Source organism: Scatophagus argus, chromosome 22, assembly GCF_020382885.2.
Source record: "Scatophagus argus isolate fScaArg1 chromosome 22, fScaArg1.pri, whole genome shotgun sequence".
Classification (NCBI taxonomy): Eukaryota; Metazoa; Chordata; class Actinopteri; family Scatophagidae; genus Scatophagus; species Scatophagus argus.
Genome location: NC_058514.1, coordinates 9,964,350 through 9,992,153, shown reverse-complemented (window position 1 = coordinate 9,992,153; position 27,804 = coordinate 9,964,350). Strand labels below are relative to the sequence as shown.

At 43.2% G+C, this 27,804-nt stretch overlaps 1 protein-coding gene across 4 annotated transcripts in view; it reads left to right on the top strand.

Annotated features, from left to right (window-relative positions):
* The window catches only part of foxp2 (forkhead box P2), a 120,077-nt gene that overhangs the window by 18,665 nt on the left and 73,608 nt on the right, over positions 1 to 27,804 (top strand). For 3 of the 4 annotated variants that reach the window (XM_046378573.1, XM_046378572.1, XM_046378571.1), the window contains exon 4: positions 23,041 to 23,227. The exons of the other annotated variant lie outside the window; for it this stretch is intronic. In XM_046378573.1, coding sequence (XP_046234529.1) covers positions 23,051 to 23,227 — 177 coding nt within the window. In that variant the 5' untranslated portion in view covers positions 23,041 to 23,050. The remainder of the gene's footprint in view (positions 1 to 23,040; positions 23,228 to 27,804) is intronic. 4 annotated transcript variants of the gene reach the window in all.

The window sequence follows — 27,804 nt, the reverse complement described above, 5'->3', positions numbered from 1 at the left end:
AGTTCAAATAGTAATAATGATTCCCTTTGTTCCTGAGGAACCTCAAACAGGATTCTGAACATGAAGTCAGCAAAGCGTCATGTTCATTTCTTGTGTTATCTCACTACTTGAGCGCGAGGTGCTCCTGTGTCTAACATTCCCATCCAGATTTGAAAAGCACTTATTTAGAAGGAGATGCAGATGTGCAGAATACATTTTAATCAAAAGTGTTTTTTATGGCATTGACAAGAACGAAAATCTTACTTGTAGATGGATAAATGCTGCTAATTGAAGCTTACCAAAGAAGACTGTTCTTCTACTTCTTCTGGTTCGATAAGGTGATAGATCTATCTGGTGAGACGTTTGAGGAATCCTCAGAAATTTCACTTGATGGCACTGTTTTCCTTTTTGCTCCAGCTGAAGCAACAGGGCATGTTTTATGTATGCTGGGCACAATGTGAAAAGCCTGGCTGTGGCACAGATATGTGTCTCTTCCTTTCTCTCCCTGTCCCTGGGCACCAAGAAACAGGCAGGAATGGTGATAAAAAATAAAATAATGCACTTTTTTTTAAGATCATTACGCTTCAGATAAAATGGGTGAACAGCAAGTACACATTGGCACATTTACTCTACTGTAGTGCATTAATTTTTTGTGTGTTTTGGAATTGAAATGTTGTGTATGTGTGTATTTTCAGTCTTTTGCTTTTTGTCTCTTATCCTTAGAAAATGTCAGAAGGCTTTATTCTCTATCTTAAATCTTGCCTGCCTGGAAAATGTAATGTATATTTTAATGTCAGTTTTAACTAAAAAAAAAAAAAAAGCAAACTGTGATTCTGTTACTATTGAGCCGTTTAAATTAATTAAATTGCATTCCTCCTGTGCTGCCAGGCGTTGCTTTAATAATTGCATCAACAAGATGATACATACTATAAGGCCTGGAGTGTTTCTGCAGTTCATTTTAATCCACACCTTCCTCTCATCTGCCACTTGATACAGTTGGATCTTCACCTGCAATTAGTCTCCGGATAATAGACCCCCCCCCCCCCCCCCCCCCACACACACACACTCACAATCATTCATGCATTTTATCAGATTTTCATTTTTTTTTGTAGTGCCATCGTGTAGAAATGGAAAAAAGTGTGAAATCATAAAATTCAGTTCTAAGGGACAAATGGTTGCCCTTTTTGTCCCATTAGTCTCCTTGCAGTGTAATGGGGGGGGGTGTTAAACTGAGTTTAAATAGGGGTTGGATAGATGGATTGGTGGTGTAGGGTGGTGGGAATCAAGATCATATTAAGTGCTCACAAAGCAAATGGTTCAGCATTAGGAAGCATTGGTCTGGTGGCCCTGCCTCATGAGCAGCCTGTAAAGACGCAATATATCACAGTGAAATATAACTAGAGCTTGTATTTCAGCGTCGTGCGCATCATAAATAAAGGTGTGCCATGTGTAATTGAGGCTCGTGCATGGGGAACTCGGCTGGAGATGAGAAATGGAAATCTGTGTACTGGTAAATAGATAATCACACAAAAGTAATTGAGGTTTTCAAACCCCAATCTAGTCTGCCAGCATGAGCTCGTTTGCATGTTAATCACGTCAGTGATTCCCCTTCATCACAGGGAAGTCCACGCACACTTCCATAACCAGCTTTTAATTGCATTTAAAATGTCACAGAGGTGGAACACATGTAATTTAGCCAGAACTGTGTCCAAATTAATGGGTACTACTGAGACGCTCCATTGGACAGGGTTGGAAATGAGAGAGGCTGTCCATTGTTTGGGTCTTTATTAGAGATGCCTCAGTGTTCCAGTCTGTCCATGATAACATCTCTTCAGCACCTTTTTGAAGTGTATATCAGGACTTGAAAATGAAATCCGACAAGCATTTTGTGAACGACTTAACACTACAGTAGATGCCAACTTCTTGCAAAATAAGCCAAGTGGATGGACATTAAAAAAGGTGAAAAAAAAGAAACATCAAAGGGAGAGGCCACAAAGTGTTGGGGTTTTAAATAGAGAAAGAAAGAGAGGAATAGTTTATTTCCTTTCATCACCAGGTGTTCTTTGGCGTATAAATTACCAAGGTGATGTTTCCATAACACAGCTTAGGGCACTCCAGAGAGGGGAAGCCTGCAAAACAGACCTATTTAATTTTTCATAGAGGTGGACCATCAGGAGCAATAAGCCAATATTCCTCTTCCCTCTTTTCCAGATGCCTTCTACACCACTGTATCTTACCAAAACCGAAGCCCCTCTTTTTTTGTCAGAAAGAAAAAGTTCTGCCGAGACCTACATGAAAGGAAGGAACTGTTGAAATGTTAATTTTACCATCTGCTGCCGAGCCCTGCTACCTTTTTCTGTGTGTGTGTGTGTGCATTTTCTTTTTTCCCTGCCTCCTTTAATTCCCAGTAGTTCTGTTCTGTTTCATGAATGTGCTGCTATTTTGGCTGTTTGAAGTCACGGGGTCTCTGTGAGCGTGGCTGGAAAATACAATGCCACATGGTGGACGGTGGAGACTGTCCATTAGTTTCCTGTTTAAAGCCCGGTCCCTCCTGCTTATACCAGTCCCGAGGCTCCAGTTACGCTCCCATGCCCACCTCCAGCCCACAGTCTGTCAGTCTCCCTTGCTGACTTGGGTTTGCCCTTGCTCTCTCTCTCTCTCTCTCCTCTTCCCGAGTGTGCATGTCTTTTGGGACCTATTTAGTCTGTTTATCTTAATGCTGAGGATTTTAATCACTCGTTTACAAGACCCCTAGCACCTTTATCTACGTTTTTTTCCCCTTCTCAGCACACATTATTGCTAGTTTTCCTGTAAGCTCAATAAACCCCCAGCAAATCCAGGACAGAAATGAAATTCTTGACAACTGTATCCCCCCCCCCCCCCCCCCCCCGTCTTCCCATCACTAACGTTGACGCTTTTAAAAGCAGAAGTGTATTGCCAAGTTTGCTGTGAAGATTTTGCCAAATGGATAGATTCCATTGTGAGATTTGATAGTTGGCAATTAGGGTGAGACATCCTGTGTGCAGAGTTGCTTAGCATTTTCCTTGGCCGGGATCAGATTGTTTAGTCTGCTCTCATTGTGAGCTGTTTCTGAGCTGCAGTTGACGGTTGTTTGCAGAGCGCTGGGGGAAAATGTGAGAGGGGCCAGTGCCTTTCTCTATTTATTTATTTTCCCCGTCCTTGGAGCTGGAATCTGATTTGTGTTCATGTTTCTCTATTCTCTCTGAGCGGTTTTTAAGTGTGGCTGCTGAAATCTAGACTCTGTATGACCTCACTGCACGGCCTGTGTTTCATTAATGACCAGCCCTGTGGTTTGGAGAGAGGAATATTTTTCATATGACACCGCCTTGCATTAGTGCGGAGCGGCAGCAGCTGCACAACCACAAAACCATCCAATTTTGTGGCTTTGAAAGGTGTGAAAAGTTCAGCTCCCTATAGCGAGCATTGCATTTATAATTACAATCGGCGTATGCAAGAGTGCGTGTATATGTGTCAAGGAGCGGAACTGTTGAAGACTTGAAGAAGAAAAAAAAAAGTCACCTGCTAATGAAACATTTGTCTTTCATTCTCCTTGGCAACTTGTTAAGTAAACAGTAGAGATGTATTTCAGAGTGAGACGTTTACACTCTTACAGATTGACATGCTTTGCCTTTAGAGAAGCCACCTAAAATAGCAAGCAGACATTCAAAGTAAAGTAGGTAGCATTTTGACAGCATGATTCATTTGTCATAAATATTTCATTTCAACATGGTTTTATACTGTTTGGACCCTTAGAGTCCTTATTACAAGCAAGTCTTTTTAAGTCCCCCCCCCCTCCTTTTTTTTTTAAAAGTGCCACATCTGGCTTAAGAGGTATTTCTTTGCAGATTGATTGATTTCCCAGGCTTTGTTGGAAGCGACTCACGCAAAGCCACACAGCAATTGACTAAGAAGCATGCAACAATTCACAGACACACGTAGCAAGCCTCTGCACCCCTGCCCCCCCTCCAAAAGAAAGCCCAGACACTAGACCACTGTAACTCTGTTTTGTACCTTGCAGGATATTGAATATCCAAAAGGAAACCTCAGATTTGTCCCTTCCCTAAAACAAAGAGCCCTTGTGCTGCCGCCCTCCTCTTCTCCTTTCCTCTCGCTTTAAAACCATACTGGTCCTGTCATCATAACACAACAAACTTCTCTGAATACATAACATAGTATATGTTTATTTCCACATAATTCTTAGCTATTCATTATTACACTCCTGTAGCCCTGGCAGCAGTTAGTGTTGTCAGCTTGAAGGCAGAAGGTGGAACAAGGAGAGATTGAGGTTAGTCACCAAGGCTCAGGGAGAGTGAACAAAGGAGAAGATTACCTAACAGTCCTGCTATGTATTTGAAGTGGAGCCTGCTGTTTGTTTGGGGAGGTTTGGGGTTGGATGTGCAGGGAGATGTCACACAGGCAGCTGATGGGTACTTTTAAGCTGTCAGAAACATCCCCTTTGCCATTCGTCTTCCCGAATAGATGGCAACAGGCTTCGACGGGGGCAAAAGGCAATACACAGAGAAAGTTAATGATGTTTCCCAAGTTCGCAAAGTGTTGAAAATGTTACCTCTGAGTAATTGGGTGCATTTTGCGTAAATTAAAAGTCAGCCATGATGAAAGCTTGACAAGTGTTTTAAGCCACCGTTGCACGCGCCACACACTATTTTTGGTGCGTCGCGTTATGAGAGCTCTAATGAGTCTGCTCTTGACTTGTATATGTTTGTAAACAACAGTCTTGCAGGTTGTCACTGCGAATAAAGTTCTATATTGTGCTTCATAGTCACAGCACAAACATCATCAACCCGGCGTAAACCACTTAATTAAATTCCAAGATTGCATGAAACAAACTAAAATGGGCACATTTGTGTTCATCTGCAAGTAATTTATTTAATTTGTTGAATCCTTTCTTTGATTAACCTTCCTTAAAAGATGGTGTTGATGGAGTTGGAAAGGTACACAGATTTCTTGATAAAAGGATGTGGTCCAGGCAACATCCTGTGAATATCTCGCAAGATGAATCAAGTTTGTGACATTCACCTCTCTTATTTAAATTTCTTAAAACGATTTTTTTTTTGGACAGCAGAACCCAAAGCACTCTATTGGTAACTTTTAAAAATGATGTCGCTCAATTTCTTTTTTTTAATTCCTGTAAATTGCAGTCTCCCTTTCTCCTGTGATTTTGAACAAACAGTTACAACTCTTGATTCTCTGAAATCCCTGCCAGCCGTTTCTGTTTTGATAAATTGTACATCTAGTCCTATTTTCAAAGTCATCAGCGATTGCTTTTTTGCCACTCAGAGTACTGAACATGGACAGCTTTTAAAGGTAGTGAGTAGGTCTGATAAGTGGCTCAATCCTTGTACTAAAGCATTTTTACTGAAGGTTTAATAGCTACTGTATAATGAATTATAATGTATTCTCTCCAATTGCAAATGTCCTCTAATATAGCCCTTCTGCCGTAGCAAAAAAGTCCATCTGAATGTTATTGTGACCAGCTTTTTAAGAATACAAATCAATTGCATGATTTTAAGTAGTTAGAGTCATACTTTTGTTGTAAATTTCCCCCAATGCCAAATGGAACGGTGCTTGTATAACTGGAATAGCTAACCAATTTCAAGTGGTGACATCATGGTCAGTTCCAAGTCAACTGTATGTTTTATTATAAAATACAACTGTTCATCCGAACATTTCAGCCTAGTTTGAACTCATTGAAAAGCAATAGGCTTATGAGTCATCTTGCTGTTCCAATTTAATGGAACATACCTTTCAATGACAGCGTGTACCAGCACATCATCAAAGTGAAACTTCCAAAGTTCCGCTTAACTTGTTGCTGAAATAGTTTCTCGTTTTCAAGAAAATTGCAGTGCGCCAAGTCTCAAGAAGTGTATCAGGGAATCTTCCCTGAAGGAAAAATTGCCACTTGCATACTTGTCTTTGACCAAAGTGAAGCCCTCACCCACTCCAGGGGAACATGTGCTGTTTAGGAAGATATAAAGGAGTAATTTTATTACTCGGTACATCTCTCCTCAGAAGCCATTTCATTTCTCCTTTCAGCCTCCACAGAAGCCTTTATTTGATCTCATATTCCAGAGTATGACTGCCTCAAACCGGTCGGACTCCGTTTATTTTCATTTGGAAAACACATTTAGTGTTGGAGGGGTGGCAGAGGATGGAAGTGGAGAGCAGGGGGTTCTGATGTGGAAGGGACTGAGGCAAGTCCGTCTATCACATGTTAATGTCCTCCTGCAGGGATTTTTTTTTGCCCCACTGTGCCCGATTGTCGGCAGCCAAACTTTCTATATTTCATTCACTCAAATTGGTCAGTGTGACTTCTTTCAGTGTAATCAACAAAAATCTTTTTTTTAATAAAAAAATCCAATTTTAGGTCTCTCACATTCACAAATACTTCCTTGCAAATAAGTGTTAAGTTTGCATCCATGTGGTGAAATTGATACAGCTGGATACTCTTTATGCAGTGCTTTGAAACTGCAGATCATTGGAAAAGTGTGCCATTTATTAGGCTGCCCACTTAGGCAGCCCAGCTGTAGCTGGTCACTTGAGAGGGAGACTTCCTCGTAAACTCTGAGCCTTTAGAGCGGGCACAACACCCAACTGTTACCCCCAGCCACCCACCCACCCACGCATGTCCTTAAACTCCATGCCTTTGGCTATTTACTAAATGCTGAACCAGTGCAGCTGTCTGTCAGAAGTCCCACATTTCCTGAAAAGCTTTTTTCCTCTCTATCTTATTTATCAGCATCTCTGTCTGTCTCTCTGTCTGTGCCTGCAGCACCTATATCCTCTCCAGTCCATGTCTGGTGACAGCAGAATGAAAACATTTTTGTGAAAAGTGTCATTTCAGTGCTCCGGAAGTCCCACTCAACTAAATAGTTCCTTCTCCGTGTCTTGCTTGTCTCTCTGTTTTCTTTCTTTCTTTTTTTTTTTTTTCTTGTGTGGAGGTGTGTGTAGGGATGGTGTGGGGGATATCTTGGCCTCCACTGGGCTCAGTTCCACACAGTGAATTACCTCCAGATGTAATTTCTATCCCCCGCCCTTTACCCTCAAATTAGTGGCTAGTAAAAATTAGGTTTGAATTAGCCGCGGTGCAGAGAATAGAAGAGTTTAAAATTCCCATATAATGAGTTTATTATTCTTTGCTGGAATTCCGTTTTCCTGAATTAATTTGATCAGTGGGGTTTTTAGGTGTTATTGGTGTGTAGATGAGTGGTGTTTCAACCACTGTGTCAGCAGTAAGTCAGAGGGCCGAGGTAATCGGAGGACTCACTAGAACAGAACGGTCCACGTCTCAGTAGCTTCTGGAGATGTTTCCCGAACTTTCTCCATCATCTACTTCATGGTCAGTGTTTAATGTTTCTGTCATCCCGCATGGAAGTATTTTTCATTGCTACTTGCAAATGCGCTGACAGGATTCCTTGGATGTTAGATAGTGGTTGTTGTATGGCATATACAGGTGCTGTGCTCTTTTGACTGCCACTGGAGCCTGTCTTGCTGTCATTCAACTGTGTAGCCACGGTTCTGGGAATGGCAATCTCTTGGAGGAGCTGGAGCTGTGGGATCCTCAGACACTACAAATCACTGTCATAAATGGGTCTCAGATTCATCCCTAACAGGAAATCTGAACACGCGAAACAACTATTGTATATCTTTTTTTTTTTTTTTTTCTTAAACGCTTCCTTCATCTAGCCGGGAACATTAAAAAACAACAGCTTGGTAGCATGTACTTTTCTCTGAGAAGGAATGTAATTTCAACTGCAGCCGTCTTTACTATATGATAATATCTACTGCTGTGAAAAAAGGGAAGTTGTCTGCCATGCTTGACTCTTTCATCTAATTCCAATCTGCTGTATAACAGGTAAACTGCTGTGAGCCGCGCTTGCTTGTTTAAATTTACCTGGCTCAGCCGAGCCTTTGATTTCTGCAACTCGTTTAATTCAAATACGCTTTTGAAGAAAAGCTATTCTTTTTTTTCTTTTTTCTTTTCTCTTTTTTTTTTTTTTTTTTTTTAGGAAGGGGGGGTGGCATTGGCGACAGCTGTGGTAGTGGGAGAATAAGAGGAGGCGCAGGAGGGCCAATTTAACCTCGAGTGTCTGTCGCTAGTCTACCAGCTCCTTCGTTTCAAGAGGCCCGGTCAGCTTGAACTGCCTGACTTCTGTCATTTCGATCTCTTTTTATTTTTCTGCTGTAATGTATACTTTAATTCCCGCCCGCCCGCTGTCTGTGTGTAGCAGCGTCGGCAGAAGCAGCTGGAGGGGAGGTGCAGGTATCATTAAGCCTTGGAGAGGCACCAGCGGAACGCTGCTGAGTGCTATACGTGGCTCCTCGCAGCGCATGTTGATATTTCTGGGCCTAGTGAATGTACAGCCAGGTTTATTTTCAATAGGAACCTGAGGCCGGGTTTGGCCAGAGAGACCCCTCTCATCCCCCCCCTCCCACACTGGCTGCTTACTCGGACTGTTGATATTGAGTCAAGCAAACACTCTCTCAGGGATGTCCTGTTGGGCACACAGCCAAAGTCGCAAATGGAAGTCACATGTGGAGACTCCCAAAGGAAGGCAATGAGGCCTCAATTCACACCCATTGCCACTACTCTTTTTTTTCCCCTTGTATAAGTTATTTCTTTTTAAAAAACAGTCCTTATGTACACAATAGTTATTTTGTAGATCAACTGACCAAACCTTACTGATTTAGAAATAATACATTTCCTAAAATAACTGCAAATTTTCAAACAACAAACAAAGCATCCCCACATTTATTATTGTGATTGCAGTAATCAGGCCCCTCTCTACCTTCATTCACTGCTCTCATTTTTGCAGTGAAACACATATGCAAATATATTTGGACACTGTCATTATCAGCCACTTAATAGGCATTTCATTAGGGATTTTCTGAATGCACGGCACAAGGCAAGTTGCCATGGATACCCCTGGTGCTTAAGTACAGTATATTAAAATGGTGCTGCCTTCCAACCACTTATATAATCACTGGCCCGTAATGGTCTGTGCTCTCTGGCCATAAGCAACGTATCGTGTGATCAACATTGCCCAGGATTCAAAAGAGCCCTACCCTCTCATTACGCCTCATTTGGATTTTTTTATTTATTTATTTGCAGGCAGGACTAAGTGGCTCATGAATTGTGCTTGTGGAACATTTGTGTGACCACAAATGAATGGTACTGATGCTCATGTGTATGGTGTTCTGCTCTTTTGGAAACATTTGTTATCACTGTGTTGAATTGTTTTGGGCAGTTACTCAAGCACTTTTTCTGCCTGCCTTTTAAATGTGAGAATGGACGAAGGAGGAAAGTCAAGTGGATAACCCCCCTCCCCAGCACAAAGTGAACATCACTGATGCTCTGGGGCTTCAGTAAATGTAAGACTGGCAGTCAGAGCAAAGCCACACAAGCCTTTCTCTCCCTGCTCTTTGTCCTTTGTGCTTGTTCCATTTGTTTATGCACGCACACTTTTTTTTTGAACGCACTTTTATTTTCATCATTATCGTGCACGTTTCAGGCTAATGGTTGTTAAAGGGTTAACAGAGTGAATCACATGGCTGAAGGCAAGGCTGCTACTGACTGGCAGACCTTTTGGCAGTGTGTGTGCTTGGTACTGAAGTGATGCTGGCAGAAATGACGGGGGAAACCTCCTCCATGATGGACGCTTGACTTTGTCTAATGCCCCAGAGGCAATGCACTTCACGGTGGCTTTAATTGAAAATTAATAGTTAGTGGTAGTGTGTGTATGTATGTATGTGTGTGTGTGCACATGAGGGTGTGTGTGTGTGTGTGTGTGTGTGTGTGTTAATGCAGTGCCGCGAGATGGTACTACTACTGCAACATCCATCGCCATCACTGATCCACTGCTTTCCCCACTGCTGCTGCTCCTGCCAGGCTTGGTAGCCAGCTGCTGCCACCATCACCCCTCCCCAGTGCACTCACTACACATGTCTACCCCCCTCAACCTCCTTTCTTCTTCCACTCTTCTGCTGCCACCACATCAAGGCGCTGGTGGGCCTGTTCGTCTCCATTGACCTTGGCAGCAGAAAGCACAGGAAGAAGAGACATGGGGAATAAATACCTGAAGGGAGGAGGCGTGCAATTGTCAAAGATGTGTAGGAATAGGCATAGCTTTTCCCCCAGTGAAGCAAATGTTTCTAAGGCCAGGGGCCTCTTGTTTGTCTTTTCCAGTGAGGCGCTCTGAGTAGTTTATTACAGAGGTTGAAGGAGCTTTCTAGCCTGAAGCCCTTAGCGCTGAAAGAGAAATGGGAGAAATTACTGCCGTAATATGGATGCTTAGAGCAATTAACAGCAGTTGTTTAATGTTAGCCCCCTTTGCCTCTCTCTGTCTTTTTTTTCTCTCTCCTGCTTGCTTTGCACCCTTGCCCCCCTTCTCTCTCTCTCTCTGTCTCTCTCTCTATCTTTTTCTCACTTGCTTCAGCTCCCGCTGTCTCTCCCTGGCATGATTGTTTAGTGTTTACCCTCCCTGCCTCAGAGCTCAGGCAGTTGACACTAATGAAAATGCTGCGTCTTTTGGTCTGTGTTGGTCTCTAAATAATGATATCATACGGCTGAAATATGCTCCAGCGGAGCCTGGGAGATAATGTGCTATTCAGAGCCTGTTAAATCATGCCAGTGCACCGCTCAGAGCTGCAAGTTCAAGTGGTCTTTACCCTGCGTTAGAAGCTACATCTTTTCCTAAATAAATCTGTCATAGTTGCCCTGGGTGCCTCTCGTTTAAAACATAAAAGTTCTTGCACTCTCTATAACCCCATGCTGTGGCTGCCTCTATGCCTGCATGTGTGGGTCTGTTAGTGTATAACTATAAATTTAATTTTGGAGTTGCATCTGCCAGATGTTAGATGTGTGTTTGTATTTCATTCTGTGTATATGGCACAAACTTAAGTTGGCAGATGTGGGAGAAAAAAAAAAAAAGTCCCCTCTTGTATTAAGTCTCTCAGGCCCATGTGGCAGAGCGAGCTGGTGGCAGATGGACTGGCTTTTTGCATCTGCTGTATGCAGACTGGGGGCTTTGTACTTCTCTCTCCTGGGGAAGATCGAGCTTTTCTTCTTGCCAGTGGATTCCTGTCTGTTGGAGCGACTAAGAAAAACATCTGTGGCATGCAAGGGAGACAGACAGAGGAAAAGAGAGAAAGAGAGAGAGAGAGAATAAAAAAAAATGACAAAAGGATTGGCAAACACCATTAGCCCTAAATGTTCCAGCTCATTGCCTGTTGTGCATTGTTTACAGCGGAGGGAAACATGTTGATACATCGCATGGAGCCCGGCTTCACTCGGCTCGCTTCGGCTTTCGGCGGCTTCTTAAGCAGGCAGCGGGGACTGGAGGTTTTTGCGGTCCCAGTCAGAGATAACTGAACTAATTCATTAGGAGAGACTTGTTCGAATGTCTGAAGCCCCATGTGAGACATTTGTAGAGACACGTTTGCCTTTTTTATCAAGTGGTAAACCGAGATTTTAATAACTGTGGCTGAGGGGAAGAGCTGTGAAGTGTTTGTCAGCTTGTATGTTTTCCTTTAATTAAAACCTTTACCATAGACTACTCATTACCATAGACTCTACACTGTGTGGAGTTTTTAGTTTTAGCCAGGTGTTTTGTTTAATGTTAGTAATTTAGAGTGTAGAAATGCATAAATATAAAGACAAACATTTGTATTTTCTCTAAGAAAAAGTGAGAGAGCATTCGGCATGTGGAGGTCTCCCCACTTCTGAACCTTTGTGGTCTCCCTCCCCTTTCAGATTCCTTTACAAAACGCCTCTTCTGATACCCCCCCCCCACACACACACACACACGCACACACACACACACACCATTCCCTTGCCACTTCTCGCCACCCTCCGCCCCCTCCCCTCCGCTCCCCACGACCAGCCCCCCTACCCCACCGATCAAGCCACTGGTTTTTTGTGTACTATTGGTCCTCAGGCGTCAAAACAATCCAGCGGGGCTGCCTGACTTGTTTTAATTAGGCAGCACTGAAACGGCAACTGTCTCTCAGACGTGACCAGGCAGAGGTGCTCTCCCCTCGCACTACTGTAAATACCGCTCTAAATACTTCCCTGCTGATGTCTTTGACAGTAAGCGTCAGCTAGTTTCTCTTTACTTTTTTTCTCTTCTTTTCCCCTGCTTTTTTCCCTCCACTTTTGATGCTCTGTGGCATTTTCCCCCTCTCTTCATTTTTGACACACAGTAATGCTTCCAGGCTTCTGAGAATACTTCTTCAAATGCTTCTTACCGAGGAGAGTGGATTTCTCCCTCATTGTTTAAAAGGTAGGTCATTTTTATCTGTCTCTCTCTCTCCCTCTGTCTGCTGCAGTCATGGACAATTTCTGACTTTGTTTGGATGTGATGTGTGCTTGTGGTATGGTAGCGGTGCTTTGTGATAGTGCGTTACTTGGTAATGCATGGATGTGATACGACTAATTGTTTTTAAGAGCACTATACACTCTCTGCCAGAGCACGGTGTGGAGGCTACCGACTGCCGCTCAGCCCTCCACTAATCCCATTCAGGCTATTTACATCTACACACACGCACGCACACACACTTTGACATGCACACAATCAGAGCTGAGAAGAAAAGCACTGAACTGCGCTAGAATAAAGCCCGACACACATACCTCTGTGGCGAATTTACCTCTCGTTGTGGCGTCCTCCAGCTCGGCTCTTGTCTCCGTTTCCCTCTCAGTAATGCCGGGTGCATAGAGGAAAGTAGAGAGCCAGTCCAGCAGGTTGTGTGTAAGGCAGTGAGTGTATGTGTGTGTGTGTGTGTGTGCGCACTTGTACAAAAGGGAGAGAGAGAAAGAGAGAGAGGGAGAGAAGCAGAGAGCGTTCAGAGAAGCAGATGTGTGATCTGAGCGAGAGCGGCGCGAGCTGCCTGCTCCGCACGCAGCCGAGATGCGAGGACAGAGCCGGCGAAGCATCCTGCGAGGAGCCACAGCGCTCCCCGTGTGAAGATCCCCTCACACACTCGCACACTCACACACACTCTCTCATTCACACACAGGACCCACCCACACACACACACACACACAGGCTGCCTACACACACAGTTGCTCCTGCTAATTTTCACCCAAATGCCCAGAAAAACTACATTACATTTTTACTTGCAAGGAGGAGCTGATGTAAATAAATTGAATCACATTTTAAAGCTCTTCCCTTAATTAAAAGACAGCAAAATAGAGATCAAACTAATAATTGCCATGTCTTTCATTTCCAATAAAACGGGGAATGAAATGATAAGTAGTGTTTTCCAGTAATTGTGATATATTTCATCAGCGGCAGGCATAAGAAATGATGGTCTAATTATTTCCAGTGAGGAGAGAGAACGAAGCCACCATGTCTCTGTCATAAATTTCCATTTTGTACACTACCCCACCCCCCCTTCCCCACCACTCATGCACACACACGTGCACTTAAACACACACACACACACGCACACAGTCTCTCTGCACTGTCCCCACTCTTTTCCCTCTCTCCCCCAACTTGAGCCTCTGGTATTGGGCCTGCATGTCCGACCCGCACAGGGGGCCCCGGTCGGTAATTGCCCCGGTGACAACTGGAAATGATAGAATAATTGTCAGGAGAGGCGTCTGGGCTCTCTTTTTTTTTAATGGGGCGAGGGTGATTTAAGTATGCATGAATGGCACGGCGGTGGTTGTGGTGAGGTGGCGAGAGAGGGAGAGTAGAGGGAGGGGGTTTGGGGGGGACAGGGGGGGCAGAGACTAGGGCGGGGGCTGGGTGGCGGATGGTGATGGGGTGGTGGGGTGGGGGGAGCTGGCTTGTTTATGATGCCATCCCCCATAAACACGGTTGAAGTGATGACACAGATAGTGTTGCCTCTCCACGGGGTGACACCAGTCGACTTGCGGCCGTCGTTGCTAGGCACCCACGGCGGTGGTGGAGGCAAGCACTCTGTTCTCTGGTCAAGTTCTCTGGCACTCCTCACCTTCAGGTAAAAAAAAAAAGAAAAATGTCAAGCAGGCTGTCCATCCATCCATCCATCCATCTATCTATCTGTCCATCAATCCTGTGTCAGCCGTAGTCGACTCCAGGCTCTTGGCTGTGTTTAATGGTTGTGTTTTATTGCCAGGCTGTGTCTCCTCGCCTTCCCCCGCTGGTCCGTCCCACTGTGTAACCGTGCAGCCTTGGTCTGCGGGCTCTGTTAATCTGCTGCTTAATTAGTGCTGATGAATGGCTCAGTGTGTGTGCCTGTACGCGTGTGTGCTTGCATACAAGTGAGCGCGCGTGTACCGATGTGGCTTTGTGTCTGTGCAAGTGTGTGGTGTGCGTGCGACTGTGAACTCACTTACTGTGGGTTTTTTTTTTTTTCCTGCTCTCGCATTAGTCGGTCGGTGTGTTGTGGTGTTTTCAGATGTTGCTCCTTGCTTGCTAAGCTAATCACTGATCATTAAAATCAAGAGGACATGGATTCAGCATTATGGTTAAACAGAATAAAAGGGCACAGCCGCTGTATAACCTTTCATAAGCTAATAACAATCAAATATTAATCAGCTGCAGATGTGTGTTTTGAGAGGGCAAAGCTTTTAGTTGAAGTTTGACTCATTTGTTTTTCTTCCATTTTTTGGTGTGTGCAGGGGGAAAAAAAATCCCAAACTCTTTAGACAAGATGTCTAGTTTGAAGTGGAGAGAGGTCACAAGACTGATAATCGGTGAAGCACTAATTATCTTTATCAAAGGCGAGTGAGATCATTTGTTTACTTAAATATTGATGAGGGTGAGCAAGGCATGGTATTGGGCTATTGTGGGCATATTATTAACATTTCATAGGGCTTTGTGCAGGAATGCGAAAGGGACTCCTCTTCATAATTTAATACCCTAATGCATAATGAGCTGTGTGATTAGTTCACATGGAGAATTGGCCAAACTCCATTTTGAAGGCAGATAATTTACATTGTTCTCCAGAGTCTGGCATATAATAGGTTCTTTAGCGCAATAAAATTAAATGCTACACATTTTATATTTCAGCTTACAAATCCCCCTGGCAATATACAGTTTTGAGGGTTTTTTTTTTCCTGTTTTTTTTTTTCTCTCTCCACGTGCCTGATTTTATCATAAAAAAGGAAGGTAAATGAATTTTAAAATTGTTTAACTAAAACACATGTTTACCTACATGTTTTATTTAGAATGCACACTGGCCAATTAACATTGTTCATTAGCAGAGCCGCGTTATTTGTTTTGAAAGTTTAACCAATCACTTTGTTATGCTAATTGTGATGTAATTTAATTTGAGTTCCCGTAATGATGATGCTGCTATTATCCACATAAATGATGCAGTTAAGCAGCACGGCCTCATTTGCATGTGCTTGAAGGGAGAGAGGCTGAAAGGAGTCGGCTCCCGTATCACTCCGCTTCAATTTTCCACCTCTGTTCACTCCTGCCCTTTGGGTCTTCCTGGCCTGTCACTGACTATTGATGATCAGCACTTTTATCTCATTTTAATTTTTGTAAATGACAAAAAGGCCTTTATTTGTCTGATTCCCAGATTTGATCGATTTTTTTTTTCTTTCCTGGTCGATGTATCAAATATTAAGCACAACTGATATGTGTGCCCCACCACACACTTACACACCCACACACACACACACACACACACACACACACGCCCCTTACTCCTCATTTTCGGATGGTTTGGGGCGAGGGGAGGGAATGGCTTCTTGAATTTCATATTTCCATGTCAAAGTGGTGCTTTGTTGGCAAGGGCTTAATTTTTAATCTGTTGATTCCACCGTCATCTTTGGTTTGGACATTATTCAGATGTGTTTTCAAAATGGAGAGGTGCAGTCAGGCTGTGCACGCTGTCAGCCAGTCTCTGTATATTTTTGTAAAATCAATTTCTTAATCCTAAGAGGAGCAGGAGTGATCCTTTCTTCTGTGCAGTTTTAAAGTCCCCAACCGGGCATGGAGAAAGTGTGACTAAGCCGGTGTTAAAGACTACCCATTATCTATTTTGTCGTGGTTTCGACTTTGATAATTTTCCTGTGGAAAGATTATTTTTTTCTCCTGACCAGTTTCCCCCCGTCCCTCCTGTTATGCTCCTAATTGGTTACATAAATCTTGTCTGGTATGAATGAGGAATGTTGCGGTGTTGTCAACTGCAATCTTCACCCTTATTTACCAATTCATTAAGATCTATCGATGCAGGACTGCTGAGGGGGAATGACAACATAAATCAGAGCTGGAGACATAATGGCCCTAATCAACCAGAAATAACTGGAAACGTCACAATGAGCTATGTCTCAGTCTGTGGCTGTGCCGGCCGCGGCTGACTCCCCGCGCCCGTCCGCTGAATGTGCTGCGCTGTGGAGAGGACCGGAGAGTCAGGCCATCCGATTGTCATTAGCTCCTCTGATATCTCCCCTCTCCCCTCGACAAGACACCACGCCAGTGTAAAGAATTTGTCCATTTTCTCCCCTTTTTTTCATTTTTTTAAAATTTTCGTTTCCCCAACTCTCGCTCCGTGTCAAAGCAGCTCAGTCCCGATCGCTTTAGTTCAGGGAGAGAATGATACGTCTTTTTCCTAGTGGAGCACTTCCACACATGAGGTCTATACAGTAAAGTCGGAGGTACCCTGCATTCACCAGCATGCACCTCCTCTACTCTTGGTAAAGATGATTGGACGAGACAATGAGGCCTCCCCTCTTTATAGGTCAATTAGCCCTGATTAGGTGGGCCGAGTTAATTAATGGAATTGGCAAATATGCAAATGAGAGCCGACTGATCAGCTTTCGTCACCGTCTTGCTCACCCACAGCGGCGGGGCTGTCTCCAGCTCCAGCAGCATGAGGCGCCTGATGGGTAACATGTAAATGATATGGGACGAGTCTAAATGCAGGAGAAAACTAGTTTCTCTCCTCCTCTTTTTCTCTTTCTGCGAGGGGCGTGCTGCACCACCGTAACATATTTATCAAGTGTGCATTTACAGCTGTAGTGGTGTTTTTTTGTTGAGCAAGGGAGATTTGATAAACTGCAAATTAAATTTCATCTTTGAATATTTTTCACTTTTCTTTTTTTTTTTTTTTCCTGACTGGTTTAGCGTTAATTTAACATATTGATGTTGGCCCACTGTCTCTTTTCTTATTAGTAATTGGGTAACTCATGTAAAATAACTGTTTTGCCATTGTCATATTTCTGAAATGGTTGTATTCATATAAAATGAATTTGTGTTAACATAGTATCATGCACACTGTTCACGAGTGCCTCTTGCATTTGATTCTAAGGAGACATTGTGCAGACCGTACAATTGAACATGCACTTTACACCCATTCCTCTGGCTGTCTTTGTCGTTTTTTTTTTTTTCCTTCTTCTTCTCCCCCCCCCTTTCTGTACACCACAAACACTGACTCTGACACACACTCACACTCCATTTAGGGACACTTACACACTCTGGCAAATAGTCTGTCTTTTATCTTATTCTGTCTCATCTCCTTATTGTAAATAGAAGAGAATTAAGTTCTGAACATTCTCGACTGAATGTCTCCTATCACAGAACTACGATTTATTGTCAGCTCAAATGAAGAATTGAAATATGACTGAGGTTTTCTCAATGTAGGGCTCATTGGACAGGAGATAACCACATTTGATTCTGTTGCTTTGAATAATGTTAATCCCGAAAAAAAGCAAAGTCCATTATTCATATTCATCTCTTTTCATTTGGCCCCACTCCTGATGTTGTAAATATGATTTCTTCAGCCCTCTTTTTTTTCCAAACCAATCTTTATTCACCGGTGAGACACTTTTGAAATTCCTCTATCTGAGAGCAGAAACCATTACCATACACAGGTTTATAAGAAGTAGTCATTAATGCTCTTTTATGGCAGCCCTTTAGTGCCAAAAAGGAAGCTTTTAATTCTAAGGCACGGCAGCCTGGCTTGCCTTCCTTAATCCGGGGGACTGGGTTTTGTCGAACGTAGCTTTCCAAGTGGTCGTTTTTCCATCTCCGACTCCAAAGTCGTTCGCTTGAAGCTGAAGGCTGTAATAAACTGCTTGTGGTGTCCCTGTGCTGTGACAATTGGCAACCAGAGAAAATTACAGTACACACCCAAGTACAAACAAACATATGATCATAGTCGAAGATTGTGTGAAGGCATAAATTTATGGTGCGACTCGCAGAAATGGATGTAAGACATCTGATGATTTTCAACTTTTGAAGGCCATTATTTGCTCTCAGATTAAACTCATCATTTCAAAATGCTGGTTTTAAGCACCATTTTTTTTAAGTCAGCACATATGTGGCATTTTGATTTATTAAGCAATCTGACGTATTGAATGTGTGAGCCCTTGCCCAGTTACTTCTTTATTTTATATGCAGAGTAACTTATGGCAATGATGAATTAATTTCACTCAAGCACAGAATCTGTGATTATTTTAAATGGTAACCATATCACGACTTGATCACAGAGCTGTGAGGAGTCAGCAGACTGTGAAATGTAATTTCTGTTATTTTTTCTATTATTATTATTTTGATCTCACAAGCCAAAAGAATTCCAACCAGCCACGTGAAATGTGAACTGATAATGAACGGACATCTGGGAAGGCAGATTTACCGGTCACTTTTTTTTTCTTTTCCTTCTTTTCTTTTCTTTTTTTTCCATCTTGATGAAAACTTTTTTTTGCATGTAGAATGAGAGAATGGATCAGTGTTCCAGATAGACACAGTGGAGAACATCCACACACTGAAAATGGATAGTTGAGAGACACTGAACTAAAGCCAGTGTCAAGCCCGTTGTGTGTTAACAACGTAACGTGTGGGTGTGCGTATGTGTGTGTGTGTGTGTGTGTGTGTGTGTGCTAAATTCCCTAGTGTTCCCCAGACAGTGTTGAGCACAGCAGACAGCTGTGTATTCCCACTAGATGGATGGCCAGTGTCATAGTGTGTGTTTACTGCACATGATAGAGCGGGAGACAGGCCAGGTAATGAGGCTACATTAAGGGCTTTTAGAGCTCACAAACAAAGATGGAGGGCTGCTTCTTTCCCCTTTAATGATAGGTGCGTGTGCTTGTGTGTATGTGCAAAAGAGAGAGAGAGAGAGGCAGTGTGTGTCTGTGTGTGTGTGTGTGTGAGTGTGAGGCAATGAAAGGCTCAATTGTCTTTACACCTTTGTTGTGTCACTTCTCGGAAGAAAGAGGAGAAATTCTCCCAATCTCGGGGCCAAATGCGTCGTCAGGACTCTTTCTCAGATTCCGCACCTGATGGAAGAGACAGATTTGCGTAGTGCAGGATTCAAGAGTAAATATTTGCTCAAGCTGAAGAGGAATAGCAAGCAAGGCTATGGTTGCACAAGGAATGAGACAAAAGCCTGGAGTTGGTATGAAGCTTTGCAAATAAAGTATCTGTCTGTGTCTATCTTTGCTTAATCAGGAAATGCCTTCCCGTCTATTGAGCCTCCACCTTGATAGAAATGTCGGAACCATCAGCTATCGTTGGCGACAGTAAATTTAGAGAGCGCAGAGTTATCTCCGTTTCTCACTATCTTTCCACCACCTCACAGCCTAAACACTAAGTATCACTATCATCTTCCTTCCCAAAGCTATACATCTGCAGAATTACCAGCGTATTACCAGAGCAATAACAGCCTTCCTCTCTGTTTCCGATCATGATAATAAGTGGTCTGGGTTCTCCCTCATTGGAAGATTATGGCTTGAGGAAATGGCATCAAATAGCGAGTGGGTCGAAATGCAGGACACCGGCAATTTATGGGATGTCAAACACACGTGCGGGCAAGCCGGCAGCCCTCACTCACGCTGCGTTAAAGCTGCCCCTACCGATGCGAGATCAGAGCAAGGGCCCCACATTCGATACTGTCGCTGGGGGTGGTGTTGGCTCCTTCCGACCCAGTTGGTTTAGGGACAGTCTGAGACGGGCTCAGGGCTGGTACCCCTCAGGGAGAAAGGGTACAGGGCACATACACACACACATGCAGATATACACACACAAATGCAGATACACGCGTGCATATAGTTACACCCCGAGGTGGCGAGTATTGTCACTTTCTGTCTCTCTTGAGTGTTTTGTGTGTGTGTGTGTGTGTGTGAGAGAGAGAGCGAGAGAGAGAGAGAGAGAGTGTGTGTCTATCTGTGACAGTTCCATCACCCCCACAGTCAGATCGGCAGCTCGGTGGCCCGCTCATCATTGCAGCCTGGCTGTGTTTCTAATTGACATTCTAATTGGCAGATTTGAATGCCGCCTTTAGATGGCTAATTAATTTATCTCACCGCTGTCATTAAGGTTAAAGCACCATCTGATCTCTGCGAATATACTTTGCATATATCTGCATTATCATTATGTTGCAGTTTGACACAGATTTTATTTTGGAGGAAGAAAGTAAGACTGTAGTGTTGAGATTAAACCATGTTGGGTTTTTATTGTTTGTGTATTAAATTCAAATTATCCTTCCAATTTTTTTTTTTCCTCGCTCAAGCTGCGATGTGTCATTTCTTTTTTGTTACCCCTTTTTCTTTTTATAATATTAATGTTTTATACATCAGTAATCACATGTAAGCACATTAAAAACAAATTTCATTGGTTTGTAATATCAAAGTAGCAATTTTCCTTGGACTTCCGGAGTAGTTTGCATTGCATTCAGATGTTATTAAAAATCCTTATTTCCTCATCTCATAATATCTTCCAAGTTTTCGGAACATCCATCGCTGGTCCAAGAAAGAAAGCCAAAAAAAAAAAAGGGAAAAAAAAAGAGAGAGATCCAGGCTCCATTAGAATGTTCATAAAATTGTAGTAAAGGCAATCAGACAGTCTTTCTCTGAATATTTTAAACATCGGGCATGTAAAATTTATGCCTAATTTGAATACTTATTAGCCGGCTGATCTCGGCTGCAGCCTTGAGTTTCTTATGCTGAGATTCATCACCGGATTGGATGTCACATTGTGCCAGTCTTCTCCCCTCCCCGCCACCTTCCTCCCTCCCACTCACTCTCCTTTTCTCTCTCTTTCACTCTCATTCTTTTCATCTGTCTCTCTCCGTCACCCCCCACCTCCCTCTCTGCTCCTCTCTCTCTCTCTCTCTCTCTCCCTCTCCCTCTCTCTCTCACACTCTTTATTTTTTCTGGGTGTCTCTCCATCAGTAGTGAGCGGTGCGGTGTTAAACAGGGGCCTGTTTGTTCACAAGCACGCCTTGTCCTGGCCTCTTCCCTATTTACTTGTGTCCCGGGCAGCTGTCGCCCTGCTCTGTGTAACAGCTCAGCCCTGTTTGTTCTCCCTGCCTGGATCCTGTTTATCCTGGCTGTGGACATCCTTTAAGGCCTGTCCTGTATCTGCCCCTCGTCAAACATGCACACACACACACACACACACACACACACACACACACACATAGAGCACTCACAAACACACTGAAGGACGTCCACATACTTCTATTAAAATTGTATTTACAGGCCAAAGAATACACACGGTACCCATGTGGGCTGGTCACAAATGCTCACAAAAAACACATGCACACACGTACACACACAGACGTAATCAGTCATGTGTGTTTTGTTGCATGCATGTGGAATATCTGGCATGAGGAAGTGCATTAATAGAAAAATCACGTGTTTTTAAAAATGGAAATTGCAAAACTGTTCAAATAATCGTGGGGTGCCCACCTTTTGAAAGTAAACTTCCTTGGTTTCTTTTTTATTCTTCTGAAATATTAATTGACTCAGATGTTCTCTCATTTCAATTGTAAATATTAAAAATAACTGTCCTCTAAATAGAGACAGCATAAAAACTATAATTCTGGAGTGCCTTGTTAGCCGTTTGTTGGGTCTGAGTGTCTTTTATTTGTTGTGAGAATGTCGACTGATGTTGGTGGGGCTCCTCTCTGCCCCACTGAAGGTACAGAGCAGTAAATGTGTGGGGGGGATGATAAAACATTTATTACTGGAGAGAGAGGAGCTAATATGCATAATTTATGCTGTTTTTTAGCACAATCATTAGTGATATTTGTGATTTTTCCCCCTTTTTCTTCACATCTCTTTTTCTCTTTCTTTCACCAGTTTTTCCTATCTTTTAATTCAAAAAAATGAATTCAAAATCCTAAGAAATTATTTAGTGTTGTTAAAATTTTTGTCTGCCATCGTAGCTCTCCCACCATGAAGTTTAATTGAAGCTCAGCGTTGGTTTAATTGTGTCCCGTTGTGAGAGGCGATGATTTTTTTTTCTTTTTTAATGTCAGAAAATAAATTAGTACATAAGGTTTGATTAAAGAAGAGAGGAGAAAAAAAAGCATCATGCCTCTATGGAAGCCTGTGAGGCAGATTTTATTTAGCCACAGCAAAGATGTCAAACCCATTATAGTGTTCATCACCAGCCACTGCACCATGTGATTTGGTGCCTCCTCCTCCTCCTCCTCCTCCTCCTCCTTGCCACCAAATTTTAATTTTGCATGATTAGCTTTGCGTCATTAGGCAACTTCATTCAGATGCGACGCACACTAAAAATCTGACAGCTTCAAGACGGCAAATATTGTAGGAGTGCTTACCCGTGCTTCTGTTTTTCTGTCTGTGTAGCCTGGCTGTCCTAAAGTGTGAGGGAGATATTGAGAATTAAGCATATGCTCATTTGGGAATCACACATTTGTTCAAGCATATTTTTGTTTCAATTTCCCGCAAATGTATTTTCATTAAAAACAGCAGTGACAAAAACAATGCAACTTTTTTCTTGTGGCCACATGCTTCGATTTGTGGCCAAATTTTAGTGCACAAGAAATACGTTTGCCACACTTAGGTACCCCTCCCATTTCAAATAGCACCAGGACGTGCATCTCTTTGTATTGCTTCATTTACACAATGAATGCATAATTGCTCCTCCTGCATTCCCCCCCAACCCACCCCACCCCTTCTCCTTTCCCCCCTCCCTCTTCTTTAAATGCTTTAATTTGCAGAGGGGGGACTGAGGGCTTGATAATGGAAGCGTAAAAAAAAAAAAAAAATAGGAGGGAAAAAGGGGGGAATTGTAACAAGAAGAGCCCTAACTGGTGCCTCTTAATCACTTCTAGGTTTTAAATCATGATGATGCAGGAGTCGGCCACAGAGACAATAAGCAACAGTTCAATGAGTCAAAATGGAATGAGCACCCTAAGCAGCAGCCAATTAGAGGCTGGCAGTAGAGATGGGAGATCAAGCGCTGGTGACACGAGCAGCGAAGTAAGCACAGTCGAGCTGCTGCATCTGCAACAACAGCAGGTAAGTTGTGTTTCTCCCCCGTCTCGTCTCTCTGCCGCGCTCTCTCTCTCTCTCACACACACACACACACACACACTCTGTTTTCACCTCGCTCTCCCACTCTGCTCTGCTCTGCTCTCTTCTCAGGCAGCGCTGGGTTTTTCTACATAGGCAGCAGGCACAATGAAGTATTATGTTGTTTTTTTGTGTGCTTTTTTTTTAGCACGTGGAGAAAAGCATTGTTTACATAATCGGCTGTTTGTGTTTGTTGGTAAATTTTTCTCTTAGGGTTTGTTGTGCTGTTGGCATTTTTTTTTTTTTTTGAATGTAGAGTGATGAAAATGCTTTTGCAGTGACTGTTTCACTTTGGTATAGATTTTTGTTGTGGTTTTTACATTGCCGTTTCAATTTATATTTATAGTGACCTCATTGTCGTGTGTGTGTGTGTGTGTGCGTGTGCGCAAGAGTGTGCATGAGTGCGTGTGAGCAAGAGGGAGAGACAGACGGAGAAAGGGAAAGAATGTGTGTGTCGGAGCATCGCACGGACCAGTTTGGATAGTGTGTGTGTGTGTGTGTGTCATGGCAGCCCTGTATCCACCAGAGGGCCTCCTAACTCGGCACTAGTTGGAGGCTCACACACACATGCAGACGCTCTAACCACAGACCCACCAGCGGCACAGAAACCACACTTTTGAAAGACTCATTTACATGAATTCTCTCTGTCTCACTTTCTGTCAACCAGAGAATAATTTAGATTTTTTTGTTTTTGTTTTTATAAACCACAGTTTCAGATAATTTTCTCTTTGGCTGACTTCATGATGTTCTTACCTTCTGTTGGTTATTTATCGTATAAATTTGACTGAATTGCTTCAGTCGAAGGCACCGCTATCCAGTCCCGGATATCTTTAACTTTTCCTCTTTCATGCACGTTTTATTGTACTGGCTCTGCTCTTCTCAGTCAGAGCAAGTTGAGGGTGAATGATCCGCAGGGGGTGATGGTGTTTGTGGTGGTAGGGGGCAGGAGTTGTGAAAGTCAGTCACCAGCAGAGTAAAGGAGTCAAGTGTCTCTCGTGTCTTTTCACGGTGAATGATGGCTTTGACAGTTCGCCAAAAGAGCAGTGGGAGACGAGGTCAGAGGGCCGTGCTTTGGGGTGGATGGGGGAAAGCGCCGCGGGTTTGTCATGATGCGTGCTGTCCTTTTGGTTTGATGGGAATTTTCATACAAGTGTGTGTGTGTGTGTGCTTTGGAGGCAGCTGAAAGCCTCTGGTCACTTCGGTGAGGGCAGTACAATACAATGATGTGTTTCTCTACCATCTGCCCCCCCATCTCGTCTCGACACCCATCCTCCATCCCACAGCATAAGCCCAGTGGTCCTGTTGGTGGCTGCAGCGGCATCACAGCGCTGGGGCCTTACCCCCCATTTATCACCGCTCTGCCACTCTTGCTATACACGCTCACTCTCTCACACACACGCACACACACACTCACACACACCTGATTGAGGTCAATACTCTCCCTCTCTCAGTCATCACTCTTCTACATTTGAAGGTGTGGGGTTGAGAACTGCTTTCTGCCTGTGTTCATACTCTCTGCAGATTGAGGGGAAGAGACAGAGAGCAGGATTAGAAGCTCTAGAAAGCAGAAGGAATTTACTGTAAAATTCATTTTCGCATTTCTTATTTGCAATTTTGTATCAGTATTTAATTATAATTCATTTTAAATGCAATATAATCAGAAAATGGAAATAAGGCAGAGTTGTGACTGCCCTTAGAAATTTTTTGTGATTTTTATTTGATTAAAAATTGCCTACATCTGTGTAAAACATGCCAGATTGATGTAAGTAATAAAGTATAAACATGTGCACGTAAATGTAAACTCGGTCAAAAAAAAAAAAAAATAGAAAATAAGGCCACAGCACGGAGAAAGAAAAGCAACGTAAGCACAAAGTATCTAGTTAAGTGTCTGAGATGGACGTATGGCTAAGAGCTGTGTGGTGGGTGGGTGGGTGGTGTTGGGGATGGTGGTGGCGGGGAAAGGGGGGGGCGTGCATGACAGTGTGCCTGTTGTAAAGAGGCCAGCCAGGCCTTCTCCCAACCCAGAGACAGACACATTGAAATGAGCAGTCCGGCTAACAGGTCTCTGGAGGCTTTTTAAAACAGGGACCTTGTGCTGTTAACTTCACACACACTTCCTGTGGCGCGCTCACACTGCATTTCTTCTGAGAGAAGAAGAAGAAGAATGTTTTTTTGTTTTGTTTTGGTTTTTTTTAAATGTATTCGTTGGCAAGGAGCTGTTAGTGTGCTCATCTGAAGAAGGTGATGTTGTGATGCGAATGACAGCGTGTATGAAGCACCTGTGTGGTCATTTATTCACATGGCCATCCATGCTTGCTTGCGCTTTATTTTTTTTTACCTCTCACCTGAGTGCAAGCTAAAAAAAAATTCCAGTCCACGTCCATTTTGAAGGAAGGCTGTTGGGTGTAATTTTCCACCCATATTTGGAATGACATTGAGTGGTCCGGTGGGCATAGAAGCTCCAGTCTCTCATCACGCTGCTGGGGGGATGATTAATAATAAGCACTGATGAATTCTCCACTGTCCCTGTGGGTTCTGCCATTACCTAGCAGCTCCAAAATACCACCTGCAGCTATAATTAGAAAAGCAGCATCTTAAGGTCTCGTCGCCTTAGATTCGGCCAAGGGCTTATAGCACACAGATCAAGACCAAATTACGCAGGAGCGACTTTTTTTCCCCCCCATATTCACGTATTGATTTTTGAGGGTTTTTGTTTTTTACCCTCATGATCATGAACTTGTTTTTATTTGATTGCAAAATCCTGTATCTCATCTATATTGTTCATACAGGTCAAAGTGTTCAGTGTGACTCCAATATCCATGCGTCTGAATAATGACTGCAGTGTCACAATTGAATTTTCAACCCCTAATTTCTGTCAGGGTTTCATCACCCCCATTCCCAAGGTTGTCTAAATAGACCTAATTTGATTTGAGATCACAGATTAGATACCCACTGTATCTGATTGCAATTTGCCAGCTGCAGATATGTATCAGAGCAAATGATGAATGTTGCACAGCTCTAATTACTATGCTAAAATGATCAGTATAAAAGCTCGCTTGCTAAAAGGAAAAAGAGGAGCAAAAAAAAAAATTGTGCTGAACTCGTATTACCAATCAATTTATCATTGGCCGTAGTCAGTCTTATGTTTTAATACTAGATGCTGCCACATATGTACATAAGAGCTATGCATTGATCTTTGGATCCATACCATAATGTCCCATAATGAGGCCGTTAGTTGATTACAGTGGTCTGTAGACTTAATCCTGCCAGGGTTATCAGTAGGATTGATGAGGCAATAGTCAGGCCTGCTCACACACACACACACACACACACACACACACCCCACCCCATGGCCTCACTGCTGCACTGGAGCGTATTGATATTCCGAGTAGGATGGAGGCCCTGGATTATCTGTTGTGGCCAGGTCAGTCATTTTAACCAACCACCTGGATGGCTGCAGGGACAAGCTTCTGTCTCTCATCCACTAAGCTCAACACAATAGGGAAATGGTGGCTTAAAAATCAGATGTGTTTTTTTTCTGATCTTGTGTTTATTTTCTTTTTTTTTTGTATGAAATGTGCACTGCTTGTCTGTGAGGACAGTAATTGATTTAGTTTTGCACAAAAATACAGCATACAGGAGAGCATCGCAGAGGTCAACATGTTGGTAAACTGGAAAGGTTTTCCTGAGGCGCATGATGCAGCAAAATGCAAACTATCCAAGCCTATTTAAATAACTGCAGTATTCAGACATAAATTACAATAAGTGCACCAAGGTGCCATCTTACTGCTGGGCTGCCCCTGTCGCTACACGAGAGTTAGGCAGTGGTCCAACTTGAGAGTGACAGCAATTAACCTGCCTTCCTAGCTGTTTAGCTGGAGGAAATAGAAGGGATGAGAAGTCTGACAGCAAGTGATGGGTAATATTTAGGGTTTAGGGGCAAATGAAATTCTCCCCAAAATGAAAATCATTAGGGGGAAAGTTACCCCACAGACAAAGGACAAAATGACAGTGTGTATCGATGTGTGTGTGTGTGTATTTGTGTGTGCACACTCATTTGACAGACCCTTGTGCTTGCCTCCCTTTTATAACAATTGGAGTTTGTTGTTAAAGTGCAGGTTAATACTTAAAATACCCACACGCATTGTTCACCTACCATCACCTCTCACAAACAAGCCTCAAGCATCTTTGTCTCTCTGCCCTTCACCTGCCTCTCTGCCTGTCTCTCCAGCATTTGGGAACACACACACATACACACACACACACACACACACACACACACACACCTAAGATGCAAATCTGGGCTTTGCCCTTGAGCATAATTTAAAGGCCTAATCACCCAGGCTGTCCCTTTGGGTGGGAAAGGGAAGGAGGGGAGGGAGGACGGTGTCTCTCATTTGCACTCTTACACAAAGAAGCTCATTAGGTTTATCTTTCAGGCCTGAGATTGCCCCACTCAACTGTGTAAATAAGACACCGGCCCTGGCCTGATGCATCAATCACCTCTCAGGACAGGAGACAGA